This window comes from Lithobates pipiens, unplaced genomic scaffold (assembly GCF_037356315.1).
Source record: "Lithobates pipiens isolate NorthernLeopardFrog02 unplaced genomic scaffold, aLitPip1_a1.2 Scaffold_8, whole genome shotgun sequence".
NCBI lineage: Eukaryota > Metazoa > Chordata > Amphibia > Anura > Ranidae > Lithobates > Lithobates pipiens.
This window is the reverse complement of record NW_027507903.1, coordinates 192,694,559-192,716,471: the sequence shown is the minus strand read 5'-3', so window position 1 is coordinate 192,716,471 and position 21,913 is coordinate 192,694,559. Positions and strand designations below refer to the sequence as shown.

Sequence of the window (21,913 nt, the reverse complement as noted above, 5' to 3'; positions counted from 1 at the left end):
ACCAGCGTGATTCCTGTGTGGGTTCTGTGCACCGCTGCTGGTGTCAATGTAAAGTTAATGACACCCCTAGATCATTTCACAGATCGCAGTGTGAACGTGAAATGGTGCAGGAATTGAATAGCATGGGTGTGAACACCCATGTGATCCGATTCCAGTACAGACCAAATAAAGGGTCCTGCACCATTTTGGTGCAAATGCAATTTGATTTAAATTTACATTGCATGCACAGCAATGTATCACAAGCATGTGATTGCACAATTGTGATGCCAGTCTCTTTCCCTCTCTCTCTATTTACAGTATCTCACAAAAGTGAGTACACACCCCTCACATTTTTGTAAACATTTTCTTCTATCTTTTCATGTGACAACACTGAAGAAATGACACTTTGCTACAATGTAAAGTAGTGAATGTACAGCTTGTATAACAGTGTAAATTTGCTGTCCCCTCAAAATAACTCAACACACAGCCATTAATGTCTAAACCGCTGGCAACAAAAGTGAATACACCCTTAAGTGAAAATGTCCAGATTGGGCCCAATTAGCCATTTTCCTTCCCGATGCCCTGTGATTTGTTGGTGTTACAAGGTCTCAGATGTGAATGGGGAGCAGGTGTGTTATCGCTCTCACTCTCTCATACTGGTCACTGGAAGTTCAACATGGCACCTCATGGCAACAAACTCTCTGAGGATGTGAAAAAAAGGAATTGTTGCTCTACATAAAGATGGCCTAGGCTATAAAAAGATTTCCAAGACTCGTAAACTGAGCTGCAGCACAGTGGCCAAGACCATACAGCGGTTTAACAGGACAGGTTCCACTCAGAACAGGCCTCGCCATGGTCTACCAAAGAAGTTGAGTGCACATGCTCAACGTCATATGCAGAAGTTGTCTTTGGGAAATAGAAGTATGAGTGCTGCCAGCATTTCTGCAAAGGTTGAAGGGGTGGGGGTGGGGGGGTCAGCCTGTCAGTGCTCAGACCATACGCCGCACAGTGCATCAAATTGGTTTGCATTGCTTTCGTCCCAGAAAGAAGCCTCTTCTAAAGATGATGCATAAGAAAGCCTATGGACACGCAGACTAAGGACATGGATTACTGGAACCATGTCCTGTGGTCTGATGAGACCAAGATAAACGTATTTGGTTCAGATGGTGTCAAGCGTGTGTGGTGGCAACCAGGTCAGGAGTACAAAGACAAGTGTATATTGCCTACAGTCAAGCATGGTGATGGGAGTGTCATGGTCTGCTGCCGGCACTGGGGAGCTACAGTTCATTGAGGGAACCATGAATGCCAACATGTACTGAAGCAGAGCATGATCCCCTCCCTTCAGAAACTGGGTCGCAGGGCAGTATTCCAACATGATAACAACCCCAAACACACCTCCAAGATGATCACTGCCTTGCTAAAGAAGCTGAGGGTAAAGGTGATGGACTGGCCAAGCATGTCTCCAGACCTAAACCCTATTGTGCATCTGTGGGGTATCCTCAAACAGAAGGTAGAGAAGCGCAAGGTCTCTAACATCCACCAGCTCCGTGATATCGTCATGGAGGAGTGGAAGAGGACTCCAGTGGCAACCTGTGAAGCTCTGGTAAGCTCCATGCCCAAGAGGGTTAAGGCAGTGCTGGAAAATAATGGTAGCCACACAAAATTCTGACACTTTGGGCCCAATTTGGAAATTTTCAATTAGGGGTGTACTCACTTTAGTTTTCAGCAGTTTAGACATTAATGGCGTGGTGTGTTGAGTTATTTTGAGGGGACAGTAAATTTACACTGTTATAAAAGCTGTGCACTCACTACTTTACTTTGTAGCAAAGTGTCATTTATTCAGTGTTGTCACATGAAAAGATAGAATAAAATATTTACAAAAATGTGAGGTATTGTAAATAACTGTTAACAATTCTTTATATATATATATATATATATATATATATATATATATATATATGTATGTATGTATGTCTATATATATATATATATATATATATATATATATATATATGTATGTATATATATATATATATATATGTGTATATATATATATGTATATATATATATATATATATATATATATATATATATATATATATATATATATATATATATATATATATATGTGTATATATATTATTCTACCTGCATTTAAATGCTATTATTAATGTCATTTTTATATCTTTTTTAATTTATTAGTAAATGCAATTTTGTAAACACTGAAATATGGTTTTACCTATGGCATGATCTATTACAGTTATACGGGGGTTTCTCAATTATGAAATATATTTTATTTTAATTTATTAATAAATATTTATACTTGTACACTTTATTAAAATTATGTTATATTACACCATTCACATTTAAATATATAAGTATAGTGTGTAGGGGGGATTTAACTTTATTAATATGTTGGGGAATAATGTGTGCTGATTTGTGTTCAACGTTTGTATTTTACACCTCCTCATACTGTAATCCCGCTACATCACGCGAGATTACAGTGAGAGGAGCCGTTCTCAGGAGTTCCCGGCGTTTGTAGCTCGCTTCTCAACTCAACATGAGAAGCAATCTACAGATCATCATAAACAGGCACTCAGAGGAGAGCGATCTCCTCTGAGAATGCCTGAGAACTGAATAGCGGTATTTTACCACAGTTTCATAAAAGGACACCTTAGTTCTAACACTTCTGTGTGGTTACCCAGCTCCCTTAATTGTTTTGTGAGGCTGTTAGTTATATGCTCAGATGTCTGCCTCAGAGCTTTATGAAGCATTCGTTCAAATTGCTTTAGTAAAGCTGGGGGAGTAGGAAAGTCTTGTAAAGAGGCATAATTCTGAGTCTGACTCACCTGTGGAGTCTGGCGGGATAAGCTTTTTTTTTGTGGGAGCATGCTGAGGTGTTGGAGGAAGGGACCAGTGCCATTTTAGCTGCGGCCCGTGCCTGTGCTTCAGTAATGGAGGAGCTTTTTGTTTTGGTGCGGGTGCCTCCCAGCACCATATTTGTCTGTCCAAACCAAGCTTCAGGGTCTCTGGTGTTAGGGTGGGTCTGAAGCCAGTGGGTCTGAAGCCTGTGGGCTTGATGTATATGGCAGCTTTTCTCTTTACACAGAGCTTAGTTCTAACAGTTCATGTCCGTCCTGTCAGAGTCTGCTCATGCGCCCCCCCGGCAGAGCTCTTTTTCACCTGGCTATCTTGACTACTGGGTGCTGGGTGGCTGTGCTGCCCTATCTTGTTTGATTCAAGACTTATCTTTGGCTGAGGGCCTTGATTTAGCATTTGTGTAGGATCGGGTTAATTCTGTTTATTCCGAGCAGACATTGTACTGTCAATACTGTCACTAGGGATGAGCCCAAACATCTGGTGTTCACCTGTTCGCTGAACAGCGAATATTATGCAGTGTTCGCTGCAAATTCAAAAGCCATAAAAAGTATTTGGGCACCCAAGACCTGCCCCAGGGGACATGTATCAATGCAAAAAAAAAGTTTTAAAAACGGTCAGCTGTTGGCTAATTGCCAGCTCCAATCTCTCTCCACAGTTACTCAGCTGTTGCTGATATCCTGCTCATCAGTCCTGCCTACTTAAGCCATCCAGTCCAGAGGAGCTTTGCCTTTGCCAACATCACAGAGATGCTCTCCTGCATTCCTGTTAAAAGACTTGCTTGGCTGACATCCCTTCTGGCTCCAGATCCTGCTTGCTGTTTTACTACGCTCATCTCCGGCTCCCTGATGCTTGACTTGTCTGAATATCTGTTCCATTTCCTGGACTCTGGCTATGTTTGACTACATTTGTTCTATGTACTTTTATTATTAAACAAGTGTGATTTAACTGTACTTCTGTCTTGGTCTGATTTTATGGTTTCTGACCCCTTTAAATATCGTGCCTCGGGGGTGTCCTTAGTAAGGAAAGAAAGTCATTTGAAACTGATCGCGGTTGTAATGAATTGTTGGGTCCCCCCCAGTCCATTACCAGGCTCTTTGGGTCTGGTATGAATATTAAGGGGAAACCTGAACCATTTTTTTTTATTGTGTGGGGGTCCCCCCCCCATAATCCATACCAGGCCTTTCAGGTCTGGTATAGATATTAAGGGAAACCCTGCGCCAATTTAAAAAAAAAAATGGCATAGGGGACTCCCTAAAATCCATACCAGACCTGATGTCAAGGGGAACCCTGTGCACATTTAAAAAAAAAATTGGGACAGGCCCCCCAAAATCCATACCAGACCCTTATCTGAGCACACAACTTGCCAGGCTGCAGGAAAATAGGGAGGGGATAAGAGAGCACCCCCGAACCATATCAGGCTACATGGCCTCCACATGGGGAGGATGCTTTGGAGTAGCCCCCAAAGCACCTTGTTGATGGGGGCAAGAGCCTTCTCCCCACAACGCTTGCCCGGTGGTTGAGGGGGACTGTGGGCGGGGGGCTTATTAGAATCTGGAAGCCCCCTTTAACCAGAAAGCATCCTCCCCATGTTGAGGGCATGTGGTCTGGTATGGTTCAGGAGGGGGGCACTCTCTCTCTTTTCCTGCGGCCTGCAGGTTTGCGTGCTCGAATAAGGGTGTGGTATGGATTTTGGAGGGACCCCCCACGCATTTTTTTTTCAAAGAGTTTTATCTATATTCCCGGGACCCGACAGTTCATTACAGCCACAATCAGTTTTAAATTACTTTTTTCCTTTAGAAATTTCATTTTGCTGTGGCATTGTTCTAAACACGGGAAAACTGTGCTACTTTACAGGCATACTATAGACACCTCACAGACATGATATTTAAAGGAATTTTTCATTTTTATTGTTTCACTTTAAGCATTACTAAAATCACTGCTCCTGAAAAAACTGCAGTTTTTAAAACTTTTTTTGCATTGATACATGTCTCCTGGGGCAGGACCCAGGTCCCCAAACACTTTTTGTGACAATAGCTTGCATATAAGCCTTTAAAATGAGCACTTTTGATTTTCCATGTTCGTGCCCCATAGACTTTAACGGTGTTCGCGTGTTTGTCCGAATTTTTTGCCAGCACGTATGTTCTGGTGCAAACCGAACTGGGGGGGGGGGGGGGGGGGTCGGCTCATCCTTAACTGTCACTATCTATACTGTTACTGTGCCATTGAGTGTATTTGAACTCTGTACCATGCCAAAGTTTCAATAAAGGAACAGTTTGGTTTGTAAAAAAAATTAAAAATATTTTATAATTTCAAGTTCAAGTAACACATTGTTATTACAGCAATTTAATTATGATGTAAATACAATTATATGTTTTATACTTTTTTGTTTATGATTTATTTTTATTTTTTTATTCATAATTCAGGTTTCATATTCTCATGTAGATACACACCCCAGACTTTGCATGAAGGTAAGTATATTTATGTTTCTAAAAAAACAACATAGGTAAAAAATACTAAATATTAAAAAAAACTATTGGATATAATATACAGTATTTTAGAAGTGATGGTATTCTGGACTCTGCACATGACAATTCAGTGCTGTTTTCCCCTTTCAAAGGGAACAGACTACTTAAATCAACCCCTTTGTTTTAATGCGTGTAGCATGGCTCATCTCTACTCAAACTCCAAACTTGTGCTTTTTTTTTCTTTTTCTTTACTCCAGTGACCTGTGGACTGAGTGATTTCCAACAGCAGGAATTACCAGGTCCACAGCTTATTGGAGTAAAAATATAGGAGTGTGACTTTGGAGTTCAGATAGAGATGACTTAGGAGGAGGCCAATGCTCATCTCTAGTGAGGACACTTAGCAGATACCTCATGATTTTAGCCCTTTGAAGCAGCCATTTAAATTGAGATGTAGCACATAGCACAGTACATCAGTTACTATTTTGTACTTTTCAATTAATATATTTCAAAAAATGCTTCAGATCTCTTCTATTACATAGCACAAAGTGGGGGAGAATTCTGCTATCATCTTCTATTTTCCACATTAATTAATAAATGTGTCCTACATGGCACCTTGTTGCTACAACCAATATATTTAAACATGGCAGAGCACTGCAGTTGCCAGTTTTATGTGCTTTGGCACAGCATCAATGTCAGATAGTGCTTTGATTGCTCACCATTACAATGCCGGAGGGAGAAGTTGTGAATTCTGCAATCACAAATTATTCCCGGGAACATTTTATAATTGCATCATTCACAGCAGTTGGCAGCCACAAGTTCTTTTTTTTTTTTTTTTTTTATTCTATATTTTATTTTTCAATTTTTTTTTTACATATAGACAAACACAATTCAATTGCATGCGTATCACAAATTATATCTTTAACATAGATCAATTCTATTTTTGGCAGATATATAAAGTCTTGAAATTTCACATTTCTTATATTTTATATATTACAACATTTATATACGTTTTACCTTCACGTCCATCCTATACACATATATAATAAAAACGAACAAACAAAACAAAAAACAAAACAAAAAAAAGAAAATCCCTCCCTTAATTATCCCGCCTGATCCCCCTCTTCAAGTGCACAGCCATATTCCCTGATACTGGCAAAAAGAGACCATTGTATCAATTTTTTATTGAATTTCTCCTCTTTACCTAACATGGTTGCAGTGGCTTTTTCCATAGCATATATGGCGGCTATTTTTTTAAGACACAGCGAGATCGAGGGGGGTGATTCCTGCTTCCATAGAGCTGGGATACAGGCCTTAGCTGTGTTCAGAAGATGAGTAAATAGACAAATAAATAGACAAATAAACATATTTGCTCATTAGTATATATATATTTTTTTCTTTACATTTTAAGCACATTGGTAGAATTTTGCACTGTTGTATTTATACATGATTGTTACTATATATACTATATAAGATTCTTAGTAGTAGTAGTAGAGCGCTGCACTACGTTCTAATTATACCCAAGTGAGTGTTGCCATCTCTTTCTTTAATAAAAAAAAATTGAGATCTGTGGTGTGCTGGCAAATATCTTCAGTGCAATGAAAATGAGACAGGGATTCTAACACTTCCTTCTCTATCCACAACTAGAGGAAATGTTTTGGCTGAACTATAATTTTAATTATGGTAAACTTCCAAACATAACCTCAGACTAAAATGCAATGTCTGGGGGTGGGGGGGGGGGGGGGGTAGATAGTATAATTACATTTTAATCAGCTTCCGTCTATGGTTCAAGGCAAGAGCGACATTATTCTCCGTCTGGCCAAAACTGGAGGAGAATATATGTTCTCCCAAACTTCACTGAGAAGATGCTCTGAGCACTGTGCTGCAGGGCCCTCTTGCAGGATTTGGAATACTTTGCATTTTTTTTTCACTAAAAGGAAGAATTGCTTTGCAGTGAGTGTGAGGCAGGGACTGCTGATTGTAATGTCAAGTTTAATGAGGATTGAGGCATCTGTCAAGAATCCGTCTTGCATCAATATAATTTGAGTATTTAATTTATGTAGAAACTATTTTAGATATGGCATCTATGAAATCTACAGGTATAGATATGTATCTTTGCTTTGCAAAATAAGTAACATGTTACCTAAACTCCTGGCTTTTTTATATCCTTCACTGAGAATCTGTCATTTTGTTGTTTCTGGGGGAATACACAATGTTGCCCACCTTTGCAGTTCTCCACCGCTGCTCTGTTGGAGCCCTTGATAGATATCAGGCCCTTCATGATGGTATGGAACAGCATGTAATCTCTTTCCATAATGCAATGGTTGATCCTAAGCACCCAATTTTCATAGTTAACCCTCTGTAAGCTTTAATACTATTTGACATGGAACTTGCAAAGAGATTGGACTCTTGGGTCTGAGAAAAGGAGGGCATAGAAGTGCGTGTAAGGGCCGGTTCACACAGCGAGGCGAGGCGAGGCGACACGGCTCGCCTCGCCTCGCTCCCGCAAGTCGCCCCCGTTCTGTACAATGGAACCGTTCTGAGAGGAGCGACTCGAGTCGCTCCGACTCAGAAAAAAGGTTCCTGTACTACTTCGGGGCGACTTCGGGGGCGACTTGCATTGACTTCTATACAGAAGTCCTCTGCAAGTCGCCGCTGAGCTCCCCGCAGGTCGCGGCGAGGTAAGTTGGAGACGCCTCGCCGCGCCTCGCTGTGTGAACCGGCCCTTAGTGATCATTTTAGTTTACTAGAAACACTCATTTAAATTATCCATATTGTTTATTATTAGAGTTATTATTTTCTTGCCTCTTTTATCACAGAATAAGGCAAGTCTAATTCAATGAACATGCTAACTGCTTACCAATGTTGTCTAACGTGCTAAACATTTTACTAATAAATTATATGCAAGTTTTGGCTTAAATATTTTCTAAATTGCTTTGGTCATTAATCATGGGAAATGATTTACCTTGTAGTATTTTAATAAATTTGCATGGAATTACCTTTCCTCTGTGTGTATTAAAACCCAATATACAACTACCCTGTTTCCCCGAAAATAAGACCTAGCGTGATTGTCGGTGATGGCTGTAATATAAGCCCTACCCCCCAAATAAGCTCTAGTTAAAGTCTTTGTAGGTCTTATTTTCAGGGTAGGGCTTATTTTCGGGGAAACGGGGTAGGGCTTATTTGGGGGGTATGGCTTATATTGCAGCCATCACCGACAATCACGCTAGGTCTTATTTTGGGGGAAACAGGGTATGCCAAACTGGGAAGCACAGTGGTGTAGTGGTTAGCACTCTCACCTAGCAGTAAAAAGGGTAGCTGGTTCATATCCCAACCATGACACTACCTGCCTGAAGTTTGCATGTTCTCCCTGTGCTTTTGTGGGTTCCCTCCCACACACCAAAGACATGCTGGTAGGTTAATTGGCTTCTGTCCAAAATTGGCCCAAGTATATGAATGTGAGTTATGGACCTTGGATTGTGGGCTCCTTGGGTGTGGGGACCAATGTGTTTGGTGCGCTGCATAAATTGATGGTGCTATATGGGTACCTTAAAAAAAAAAATATATATATATATATACATAAAATGGAGGAACATTTTGATGAGATGCAATGTGCAGGGTTAGGGACAATTGTGGACACTCACTCAGGTTGAACTGGATGGACTGGTGTCTTTATTCAACCTTACTAACTATGTAACTATGTTATACCGGAATTTGTCCTAGTTGCAAATGTTTATTCTGAAAAACCCTATGCAACTTTTATTTTCTAATTAACTTGATATATATTTAATAAATGACAAGTATTAAACATATAATATATTACATAACTAATTTCTTTTTTTTTTTATTCACAGTTTGCTACAGAAACAGGCTCTTGGGTGAAATGTCCCTTTACTTCTGGACCATTTTCTGGTAATAGAAAAACGTATTATATGTCGCAATTACAGAAGTCGCACATTTTGTTCATTGCATTCAGGATGTGTGTGTGGGTGGGGGGATTTGGGGTGGGGGGGTAATGTTTAAAGTATTTTTAACCTTCTAGATACAAGTAAATACGTAATTCATAATGTATACTTTCTGTTCTAATATTTGCAGCTTGGCATATGAAAACATATCTTATGGCTAAATCAATGGAAATCAGACTGACATCACCAACTAAGGCTAAGTTCTCTGTGTTTATTTGTAACCGGACAAACTTTAATTCATGTGAGCCCCTTCAGAAGTACACTTTGGTGTATGTGGTGAGTGTACAGAAAGGCTGCAACATACATGTATTTTCTTACTTAGATTCAAAGCAATACAGACCTTCCTACTGGTAAACATAATAAAGCCGCGTACACACGGGCAGACTGTCTGGCCAACTTAGTCCGTCAGACAATCCGACGGACAGTCCGTCATACTTTCGAATGAACGGACTTGACCACACACACCACTTTTTGAGCGGACTAATACGGCGTACTAAGTCCGCCATACTATCCGCCCTACTTTTGAAATGAACGGACTCGCCCACACACGCGGAGGAAAGTCCGCTCATTTCGAGCGCGTCTCCAGGTAGGCGGGGCCCACGAAGGAGACGTCGCTGACCCCGCCGCCTGGTATGGACTTAAAGGGGAACCCCAACGCCGAAAAAAATCAGCGTGGGGGTCCCCCCCAAGGCCACAACAGACCCTTGTCCGAGCACGCTACCCGGCCGGCCAGGAGAGGGGGCGAGCGAGCGCCCCCCCCCTCCTAAACCGTACCAGGCCGCGTGCCCTCAACATGGGGGGGTGCCTTGGGGAAGGGGGGGCCGCGCGGCCCCCCCACCCCAAAGCACCTTGTCCCCATGTTGATGAGGACAAGGGCCTCTTCCCGACAACCCTGGCCGTTGGTTGTCGGGGTCTGCGGGCGAGGGGCTTATCGGAATCCGGGAGCCCCCTTTAATAAGGGGGCCCCCGGATACCGGCCCCCCACCCTATGTGAATGAGTATGGGGTACAATGTACCCCTACCCATTCACCTGTAAAATAAAAGTACAAAAAAAACACAACACACGAGATAAAATACTTTATTGCACAGCTCCGGGGGTCTTCCGTCTTCGAGCTCTTTTGCTAGCGGAGGAGTCCGGCTTTCTTCCTCGCCGCCGGCCTCTTCTCCCGACTTCGGGGGTCTTGTCCCCCTCTTCGGTTCTTCTGCCGGGCCACCGCGCCTTCTTATAGCTCTTTTACAGGCGGTGGCCCGGTCTTCTGTCGCCGCCGCCGCCGCCGCCGCCTTCCGTTCTTCTTCTTCTTCTTCTTCTCCAGGAGATGTTGCCTCGACGATCTCTCCGGCCGGAATGCCAGGGACGCACTGCGCGGCAACTTATATAGGGACAAGGGGCGGTGTCACGTGGCTTTATGTCACATGGGTTGGTCACATGGGTTGATGTCACATGGGGACTATGACATCGTAAGGGGGCGGGGTCACCATGTGACACCAACCCATGTGACATAAAGCCATGTGACACCGCCCCATTGTCCTATATAAGTGGCCGCGCAGTGCGTCCCTGGCATTCCGGCCGGAGAGATCGTCGAGGCAACATCTCCTGGAGAAGAAGAAGAAGAAGAATGGAAGGCGGCGGCAGCGGCGGCGACAGAAGACCGGGCCACCGCCTGTAAAAGAGCTATAAGAAGGCGCGGTGGCCCGGCAGAAGAACCGAAGAGGGGGACAAGACCCCCGAAGTCGGGAGAAGAGGCTGGCGGCGAGGAAGAAAGCCGGACTCCTCCGCTAGCAAAAGAGCTACAAGAAGATAGCGGAGGAGTCTGGCGAGAAGACCCCCAAAGACGGAAGACCTCCGGAGCTGTACCCTACATTGTACCCCATACTCATTCACATAGGGTGGGGGGCCGGTATCCGGGGGCCCCCTTATTAAAGGGGGCTCCCGGATTCCGATAAGCCCCCCGTCCGCAGACCCCGACAACCAACGGCCAGGGTTGTCGGGAAGAGGCCCTTGTCCTCATCAACATGGGGACAAGGTGCTTTGGGGTGTTGAGGGCATGCGGCCTGGTACGGCTCAGGAGGGGGGGCGCTCGCTCGCCCCCCTTTCCTGGCCGGCCGGGTAGCGTGCTCGGACAAGGGTCTGTTGTGGACTTGGGGGAACCCCCACGCTGATTTTTTTTGGCGTTGGGGTTCCCCTTTAAGTCCATACCAGGCGGCGGGGCCAGCGACGTCTCCTTCGCGGGCCCCGCCTACCTGGATACCCGCTCGAAATGAGCGGACTTTTCTCCGGGTGGGAAAAGTCCGCTCATTTCAAAAGTACGGCGGACTGGTATACACACGGGCGGATTGTCCGCCGAAATGCGAGTCCGACGGACAGTATTACGGAAATTCCAAAATACTTAGTCCGCCAGACTGCACGCTGAAAAAGTCAGCTGAAGCCCACACACGAGCGGACTGTCTGCTGAAATGTGTTTCGGCGGACTAAGTTGGCCAGACAGTCCGCCCGTGTGTACGCGGCTTAAGGAATGTAAAATAGCACACAACAGAGGCTAATAGAAGGAACAACTGTTCTCAACCTCCTAGTTCTGGTATAAAGGAATAATCCGGTACACAAGCAGGGATTGCAGTTCAGCCCTCAAATACAAATCCAACCAAAGAGGAACCGAGAACCTGGTAATGTCCGCAGCAATAGTTCCTTTATTGGCTTACATAGTAAGATAACATCCCAAGAAAGGATACTAACGTGTTTCAGCAAAAAGCCTTCATTATTGCTATGATTAAAGGTTTTTGCTGAAATGCGTTTGCCTCTTTTTGTTGGATTTGATCTCTCCATGTTAGCCAATAAAGGAATTATTACCAAAGATGTTATAAAGTTGCTGGCTCCTCTTTGGTTGGATTTGTATTAGAGGGCTGAACACCGGAGGCTGGCATATAACATCATCATCAGGAATTTAATGACTGCAAAGATACATACTAATTTAATTTAACATTTTATGACTAGCTCCTGATTGATGTAGGATTTACACTAGATTCACATAGCTATGATTAAGGCTTTTTGTTGAAAAATGCTAGATGTAAGATTTACACTAGTATGTATTCAGATATCTCCTGCAGTGATAGAAATAATTGCGTATGGTGTAAACATGTGAACATTTCTTATAATAATGTAGTAACATTGTGGTAATGGATTTTTTTAAGCAAATTTTCCACGTTTTATTGAGGTGAATTATAAATACCAGAACATATGACAATGATATACCCTGACAGCAATTAGCCGGGTTTGTTAAAAACTGTATCTATTGTCCTCAGGGTTACAAAAACACAAGGATCCTGCATTTCATTATTAATCATATAGTGTGGGCTCATTTTACTAAGCTGGAGTTATTATAACACCAAAACGTATTTGATCTCAACTAAAAGTGATAATAAAATCTCTTTTTATTCTTTCTTTGAAAAATTCATATATAGTATACTTACTTGCTCTGTGAAGTGGTTTCACACAGAGCAGCCCAGATCCTCCTCTTCTTGGGTCCCTCCTCGGTGCTCCTGGCGCCACCCTCCTGTTGAATGCCCCATAGCAAGCAGCTTGCTATGGAGCCACCCAAGCCAAGCTGCAGCTCTGTGTGTCCATTCAGACGTGGAACCGCAATTTGGCCCAATTCTTTCTCTCTTCTCATTGGCTCGCTGACTTTGATTGATGGCAGCAGGAGCAAATGGCGCCGCTGATGTGCCTCAGCCAATCCATATAAGCCAAGCCATATAATGCATTAAGATTAAAAAAAATCTTCTGCCTTTACAACTACTTTAAAGTGGCTGTAAAGGCAGATGCATGAAGGTTAAAAACATTTTGTGTGTAGCAGCCTTCCCAGCCCACCCCTAACACTTACCTGAGCCCCCTCTCAATCCAGCCATGTCCACGAGTGCCTTGCCTCTCTTGGGAATTGCACTCCTGATTGGATTTTGGCATCAACAAAAGCCATTGGTTCCTGCTGCTGTCAATCACAGCCAGTGAGCCAATCAGAAGATGGAGGGGGCGACTTCGTGTGTGAATGGACACTCCTGCTTGGGTGCAAGCAGCTTACTGTGGGGGTACTCGGCAGAAGGGAGAAGCCAGGAGCACCAGGGAGGGACCCGGGAAGAGGAGGACCTGGGCTGCTCTGTGAAAGCCCTATTTTCTCAAAAAAGTATATCTAAAGGCAACACATCCTTTTTAATTTTGGGCAAAGTAGAGGGGGATTAAACCACTATCAGCCTTTTATTGCTGCCTGTGCCCCTATTATGAAGATTCACCCTCTCTATTTGTCTTTCTTACCATTAACATTGAACATGACAGTAAAAGAAAACCACACATATTGGATTGACATCAGAATAGGAAGAACAAAACGAAGTAAAAACTTTCCTAAGCGCTCAACACAATTGTGAAAGCTCCAAAACACAGGGGGAAAGGAAAATAAATTCAATATGGTAAATTAATAAATAATTTATTGATAATAATAATTGAAAAATAAACACAAATCCTCAAAATGTGTGCTATTCATAAAAGGGCATACACCTAAGAGATACTAGCATGTGTGGTAGGTGATATGTATGTGTGTGTCTATATAAACTGCAAACAATATTGGCAATATATACAATAGCAAGTGATGGAAGACATTAATGCGCATGGGTGGTTAAATGCTAAATAGAAGCGTCAGACATCTTGCCACCCTGAAAGTTCCATGCTGCCAGAGAAACAGAGGGGGAAGCTCTGCATACATGCAAAGATAAAACAAAGAGAAATCAGCGCTGGGGATCTAAGTGTAATAAAAACAATATTTGTTAATGAAAGTTGACTAAAAAGCAGATGCACTCACAAAGAACCAGTTGCAGAGGTTGAAGGTAAAATGAGAGTGTGCCATTTGTCCTTGCGGGAAGGAGAATGCTTTAAAAGGTTGTGTGCACAGGAAACATTCTGTATATTTAGTTGGACTGTTTAACCCCAATGGTTTGAATGAAGAACTAGATTTTATACCATAAATTAATTCTTAATTCTGTTTTCTATTCTTTTCCACCCCTAGAATTCTCTGATATTACATCTAGGTTTCCGGTCATCTAGTTCCCCCCCCCCATACGTATGAGGTTCCCCTTGGACACAATGAATCACTAATAACAACATTTTAGAGTTTACAAGTCCAATTCAGGCATCATTCTCCACTTTTCAGCAATAGTTTCTATATATATTGGCATACAGGGAGTCTTTCCAGATACATCACTTCTGGATTGGCTAGTGGCTACCCTATACACCATTTCTTGTCCCTTAGGGGTTTGTTACTGCTTAGACACAACCTTTATACATCCATATACAATATGGTACACACTTCATCCTTTGTAATTTGATTTGTTACCATTCTTTTACCAGGACAACATATAGTACACACACACAGATACACCCTATTATTATTTTTTACTATCATCATCATTTCTACCACTGTTAGTATTAGAGCTTTTTTAATCTATTACTACCACTACCAGTACTATTAACAAACAATTTATTAGAGTCATGATCTAATGCATAATGCCGGTAGTCTCACGATTGTGTGGTTTTTGTAAACGTCTGACTTTTTATCACAATTTTGCATGATATATGAATTTATTAAATATTGAATCTATCATATATATCTTTTATATACATTATATTTCTATATATTTCTATTATGTTGCTCCTTTTGAGCAGCGATCCTGCCCACTTCTATTGGTTGAGTAGCATTGCTCATCAATCATTTAACAGGTATTTAGTCACTGCTGTTAGTTTAAATCAGACCACGGGTAGGTTTTTAGTTAGGCTGAGGAAAGAGGAATTCCCCCCAGAGACGCGCTCTGTTATGGACACATACCATCAGAAGATGACATCCCAGAGGGCGGCTTTACAAGTGTCAGAACTGGCTTCTGTCAGCCGCTTCCAGCAGGAGAGCAGTGCGGCTCAATCCACAGCCTGGCTGGACAGTTCACCATTGGATCAGCTGGATGGGAGGTACAATGGCTCACTGTCTCGTTATACCCACAGCTTCTGCAACCTCTGTCCTTGTGTGAGTGCATCTGTTTTTTATTCAATTTTGAATAAACACCTGTTGTTTTTATTACACTTAGATCCCTTATGCTGTTTTTTTTTTCACTAGTTCTGGTGACCCTGGTGACAACTTAGGATTCCCTCACATTGGAGGGATTTTCTCTCCCTTTCTGTTTTGGCTATGTTACAGGAAAAGAAGAGAAATCTCCCCAATGGGACATAGATGGCAAAAAAATAACAAGTCAATGGTTTTAAAACTCTATCCAAAAGGTAAAAAAAAATAAAAAATGTGCCTTTAGTTCTATTTTATTTGTTTGTCTCAGAAAGTGTTATTTTGTCAATTCCAAGGACACACAGATATTACCTCTCCCAGTTATCACCACCCTGAGGCTAATGGAAAGCTCCCATTCGCTGTTTGCAATAAGGAACTTTCCGATCATGTGACCACTGTGACAGCCAATCACAGCAGTAACACACCCATAAGCTCCGTCCCACCTCCCAACATTCTAAACCCCTTAAAGGGCCAGCAAGCTCAGGCTCTAAAGGGTTAAAATTTGAGAGGTAGGAAGTAAAGAAGGTCTGGTATTAAGGAAATAACAGAACAAGAGAAAACTAGCTATGTGAATTGAGCCTAATGTTTAACATGAAATGTAAAAGAAAGAGGAATGTTGTTTTCTACATATTCTGTGCTTTGTTTTATCTCATGTCACAAGGAAGCACTGGAGACCGTGACACTGAATATGTCCAGAGAGATTTGCGGCTCCAATATTTGCATCCAGGTAAGCTTGGAGCACTTAAGAAGCACTAGTACACCCAAATGACCTTATGATGCAGAATATTTTTAAGGACTTAATATGTACTGTGCATCATTGCATTTGAGTACTTCATTACATATAGGGGGCTGGACATGAACCTGAGATAAACTGAGTTGACCCACCAACCCGAAGTCGTTGGTGGGTGGATCGGATCCTTGACTCATACTTCCACTCTGCTTTGCATAGTCTGGGGCAAGGGCCTCAAAATACTGAGACGATATCACAGGACACGTGGCCTGCTCCGGCTTAGTTCCTTCCCCCAGCCCAATGACGTGTTGATGGAGAAAAGAAAAAAAGATATGTGACCTCTACTAAGGATTTTTTGAAAAAAGTAATTAGTACCAAAATTTTAAAGCAGTTTGCATGTTAATCAGTGGCTGCTAGTGTGCCCTATCATCTCGCGGCGGGAGCACTAACAAAGTTTTAATCAATTAAATCATGTGTCTACCCCCTATAGACTTCAATGGGGTTTGCTTCAAGGTTAATGTTCCCTGAAATTTGAGCAAGATTCCCTAAACTGGATTAAACACTGCACTTTGATTATCACTAATCACTGCTTTGCCTTAACCCCACTGATCAAATATTGATTGCTTTTAAAAATAATTGTCAACCTGTGTATGATGGCATTTTCCACAAATTGTAAATGGTCATAATACATTTCACCAACATTAGAACAATTTGTTATTTTATATGAATTTTAGTGGTGTAGCAGAATAAAATAAAACATGTTAGTTGGTAAAAAAGTACAAAGTTGGATTGCAATATATATATATATATATATATATATATAATCAGCCATGTGCATGTCTGCACACATTACTAGATAATAGCAGGAATAAAATAAAAAAATACATTAAAGTTGTAGTTGGGTACACCTCATAAAATGCATTCATACAACATGGATACCAGAGATCTAAATAATTACAGATATTATCTTAATCTTCATAACGCAATCTTTGAATTTTGAAAACATGTTAGTTGAAGTAAAACCATGTTAGGCGGGGTCCAGTTTCATGCACAATAGCTCACAAAAGCGAGTACGCCCCTCACATTTTTGTAAATATTTTATTATACCTTTTCATGTGACAACACTGAAGAAATGACACTTTGCTACAATGTAAAGTAGTGAGTGTACAGCTTGTATAACAGTGTACATTTGCTGTCCCCTCAAAATAACTCAACACACAGCCATTAATGTCTAAACCGCTGGCAACAAAAGTGAGTACACCCCTAAGTGAAAATGTGCAAATTGGGCCCAAGTTGTCAATATTTTGTGTGGCCACCATTATTTTCCAGCACTGCCTTAACCCTCTTGGTCATGGAATTCACCAGAGCTTCACAGGTTGCCACTGGAGTCCTCTTCCACTCCTCCATGATGACATCACAGAGCTGGTGGATGTTAGAGACCTTGGTCTCCTCCTACAGATGCTCAATAGGGTTTAGGTCTGGAAACATGCTTGGCCAGTCCCTCGCTTTTACCCTCAGCTTCTTTAGCAAGGCAGGGGTACTCTTGGGGGTATGTTTGGGGTTGTTATCATGTTGGAATACTGCCCTGCGGCCCAGTCTCCAAAGGGAGGGGATCATGCTCTGCTTCAGTATGTCACAGTACATGTTGGCATTCATGGTTCCCTCAATGAATTGTAGCTCCCCAGTGCTGGGAGCACTCATGCAGCCCCAGACCATGACACTCCCACCACCATGCTTGACTGTAGGAAAGTCACACTTGTCTTTATACTACTCAGCTGGTTGCCAACACACACACTTGACACCATCTGAACCAAATACGTTTATCTTGGTCTCATCAGACCACAGGACATGGTTCCAGTAATCCATGTTCTTAGTCCACTTTTCTTCAACAAAGTGTTTGCTTGCTTTCTTGTGCATCATCTTTAGAAGAGGCTTCCTTCTGGGAGGACAGTCATGCAGATCAATTTGATGTGGTGTGCAGCATATGGTCTGAGCACTGACAGGCTGACCCCCCATCCCTTCAACCTCTGCAGCAATGCTGGCAGCACTTTTATACATTTACACTTTTATACAAGCTGCACACTCACTACTTTACATTGTAGAAAAGTGTAAAAGGTGTTGTCACATGAAAAGATATAATAAAATATTTACAAAAATGAAAAATGTGAGGGGTGTACTAACTTTTGTGAGTAAGGCCCCTTTCACATGGGCTTCCACTTTGCTCAACAGGGATTGCTCTGCTAATCCCCACTGAGCAGGCAGATGACAGGTCCATCTCTGCTCACTGTACAGAGATTGACCTGTCAAAGCCCCGCTCTCCTTTATGGAGATCGGATGAAAACGGACAACAATGGTCAGGATGGTCTCAGTGCGGAGTATTGATAGTTTCAAAAAACTATTAGATAAGCACCTGAACGGCTGCAATATATAGGGATATACAATGTAATACTGACATATAATCACACCCATATGTTGGACTTGATGTCTTTTTTCAGGCTCACCTACTACCTTTGTAACTTTTGAGCCATTTTGGATCATTTGAGGCTGTGTCAATACCACCCCCATTATGTACATGAGCTCCCCCTTTCTCCTTTGTATACAAAGAGCTGAAGAAAGTATTCAATACATTTGCCTTCTCTTTGTCCCCAGTCACCCACTCATTATTATTATGGAAAGGGCCTATATGTTCAGACCTGACCCTTTTACTATTAATATATTTGAAACATTTTTTGGGGTTTGTTCTACTATCTTTTGCAATCTGCCGTTCGTTTTGAATTTTTACATCCTTGATTTCGTTTTTACATATTCTGTTATATTCTTTGTAGCATTTAAACAATGATAGCATTCCTTCATTTTTATATTTTAAGTTATTTTCTTATTATTTATAACCATTTTAACTTTGGCCTAGAGCCACATAGGTTCTATTTTTAGCCTTTTAAAAATATTGCCCATGGGAATATACTTTTCAGTAAGTTTGCATACAGTCTTTTTGAAGAATTCCCATTCTGTTGTTCTGTGTACACACAATCGGAATTTCCTGACGGGAATTGTGTGATGACAGGCTGTTGGCAGAAAATCCAACCATTTGTATGCTCCATCGGACAATTGTTGTCATATTTTCTGTGGCCAAATGCTGGATGGCAGGCTTTAATATTTTCCGCGGAGAAATGTCTATTGATGGATTTTGCCAGCGTGTGTACACAAGTCCATCGGACAAAAGTCTAAAGTACAAACACGCATGCGCGGAAGCAAGGACGAGCCAGAAGCGGTCAGTCTTGTAAACTAGCGTTTGTAATGCAGAATTAACATTCGTGACATGGCAAATTATGAAAACTCAAAATGCAAAGCACAATTCTTCTTCAATGGGATAATAAGAAGAAGCTTTGCTGGTGATACTGATGGAGTTATTGCAAACACATTTTCAAAGGCTTTTTTTTTCTAGTGATATCAAGAATAATATTGTATGTTGTGGGTCATTCAGGTGTTTATTTAATAGTTTTTTGAAACTATCAATGCTCCCCGCTGAAACCACTGCCTGTGGAAGGGAATTCCACATCCTTGCTGCTCTTACAGTAAAGAATCCTCTACGTAGTTTAAGGTTAAATCTCATTTCTTCTCATTTTAATGGGTGGCTATGTGTCTTATTAAACTCCCTTCCGCAGAAAAGTTTTATCACTATCGTGATTTCACCAGTGTGGTATATGTAAATTGAAATCATATCCACTCTCAAGCGTCTCTTCCCCAGAGAGAATAAGTTCAGTTCTCGCAACCTTTCTTCATAACTATTATTATCCAGTCCCTTTATTAGCTTTGTTGGCCCTTCTCTATACTCGCTCCATTTCCAGTAAATCCTTCCTGAAGACTGGTGCCCAGAACTGGACAGCATACTCCAGGTGAGGCCAGACCAGAGTCTTGTAGAGTGGGAGAAATATCGCTTTTTCGCTGGAGTTAATCCCCTTTTTAATGCATGCCAATATTCTGTTTGCTTTGTTAGTAGCAGCTTAGCATTGCATGCCATCGCTGAGCCTGTCTTCTACTAGGGCCCCCAGGTCCTTTTCCATCTTAGATTCCCCCAGAGGTTCTCCCCTAGTGAGTAGATTGCATTCATATTTTTGCCACCCAAATGCATTATTTTCCATTTTTCCATATTAAACCTCATTTGCTGTGTAGTTGCCCACCCCATTAATTTGTTCAGATCTTCTCGCAGGGTTTCCACATTCTGTGGAGAAGTTATTGCCCTGCTTAGCTTAGTATCGTCCACAAATACAGAGATCAAACTGTTTATCCAATCCTCCAGGTCATTTATAAACAAATTAAATAGGATTGGTCCCAGGACAGAACCCTGGTGGACCCCACTTTCCACACCGGACCATTCTGAGTACTCCCCATTTATCACAACCATCTGAACTCGCCCTTGTAGCCAGTTTTCAATCTATGTACTCACCCTATGGTCCATGCCAACGGACCTTACTGTGTACAGTAAACGTTTATGGGGAACTGTGTCAAATGCTTTTGCAAAATCCAGATACACCATGTCTACGGGCCTTCCTTTATCTAGATAGAAGCTCAACTCCTTAAAGAAGGTTAATAGATTGGTTTGGCAAGAATGATTCTTCATGAATCCACGCTGATTACTGCTAATGATACAGTTTTCATTACTAAAATCGTGTATATAGTCCCTTATCATCCCCTCCAGGAGCTTGCATACTATTGATGTTAGGCTAACTGGTCTGTAATTCCTAGGGATGTATTTTGGCCCTTTTTTTAAATATCGATGCTACATTGGCTTTTCTCTAATCAGCTGGTACCATTCCTGTTAGTAGACTGTCAGTAAAAATTAGGAACAATGGTCTGGCAATTACTTGACTGAGTTCCCTAAGGACCCTCGGGTGCAAGCCATCTGGTCCAGGTGACTTATTAATGTTAAGTTTTCCAAGTCTATCTCTAATTCTGTCCTCTGTTAGCCAAGAGTAGAGATGGCCTTGTGGTTCGCCCGGCGGTCGGTTTGTGGCAAATTTTGCTCGTTCACCATTCGCCAAACCGGTGGACTTCTGGCGCTGTTCGCGCGGCGGACATATGCGTTTACATTGTGAAGAACTTTGACCCATGATGACACATCCATCATGGGGTACAGGACAGCCAATTGAGACATTTCAGCACATGGACAATTGGACATACCCCCTACCTTATAAATAGACCTGATCTGGCGGCCAGTCAGTTTAATCACTAGCTATTACTATTAGTTCCACAAAAGTCCTTTTTTAGGACTGGTATAGGTGTACAGTATATAGGGTTGTAATACACTTAGAATATACTTTCTTTCAAATATACAAAGTATATTCTGGTGCCCTGCTGCTGACTGCTGTGCTGCTGAGTGCACTGCTGACCGATTCTGCAGCTGTCTTTTGTCAGTGTAGGGAAAGGACGCTGTGTGGAGCAGGGACAGTCAGTTTAATCACTAGCTATTACTATTAGGCCCACAAAGGTCCTTTTAAGGACTGGTATAGGTGTACAGTATATAGGGTTGTACACGTATAATATACTTTCTTTCAAATATAGAAAGTATATTATGGTGCACTGCTGACTGCTGTGCTGCTGAGTGCTGACCGATTCTGCAGCTGTCTTTTATCAGTGCAGGGACAGAGGGACAGTTTGGTGTTTGGAGCAGGGACAGTCTGCACATTACTAGCTACTAGGTCCACAAAGGTCCTTTTAAGGACAGATATAGGTGTACAGTATATAGGGCTGTACACGTATAATATACTTTCTTTCAAATATAGAAAGTATATTATGGTGCACTGCTGACAGCTG

General features: G+C 41.9%; 1 protein-coding gene across 1 annotated transcript in view; it reads left to right on the top strand.

Annotated features, from left to right (window-relative positions):
• Positions 1–21,913, top strand: part of IL17REL (interleukin 17 receptor E like) — a 174,934-nt gene that overhangs the window by 92,395 nt on the left and 60,626 nt on the right. The window contains exons 11-14 of the mRNA XM_077473408.1: positions 5,283–5,327; positions 9,176–9,233; positions 9,417–9,562; positions 16,034–16,099. Coding sequence (XP_077329534.1) covers positions 5,283–5,327; positions 9,176–9,233; positions 9,417–9,562; positions 16,034–16,099 — 315 coding nt within the window. The remainder of the gene's footprint in view (positions 1–5,282; positions 5,328–9,175; positions 9,234–9,416; positions 9,563–16,033; positions 16,100–21,913) is intronic.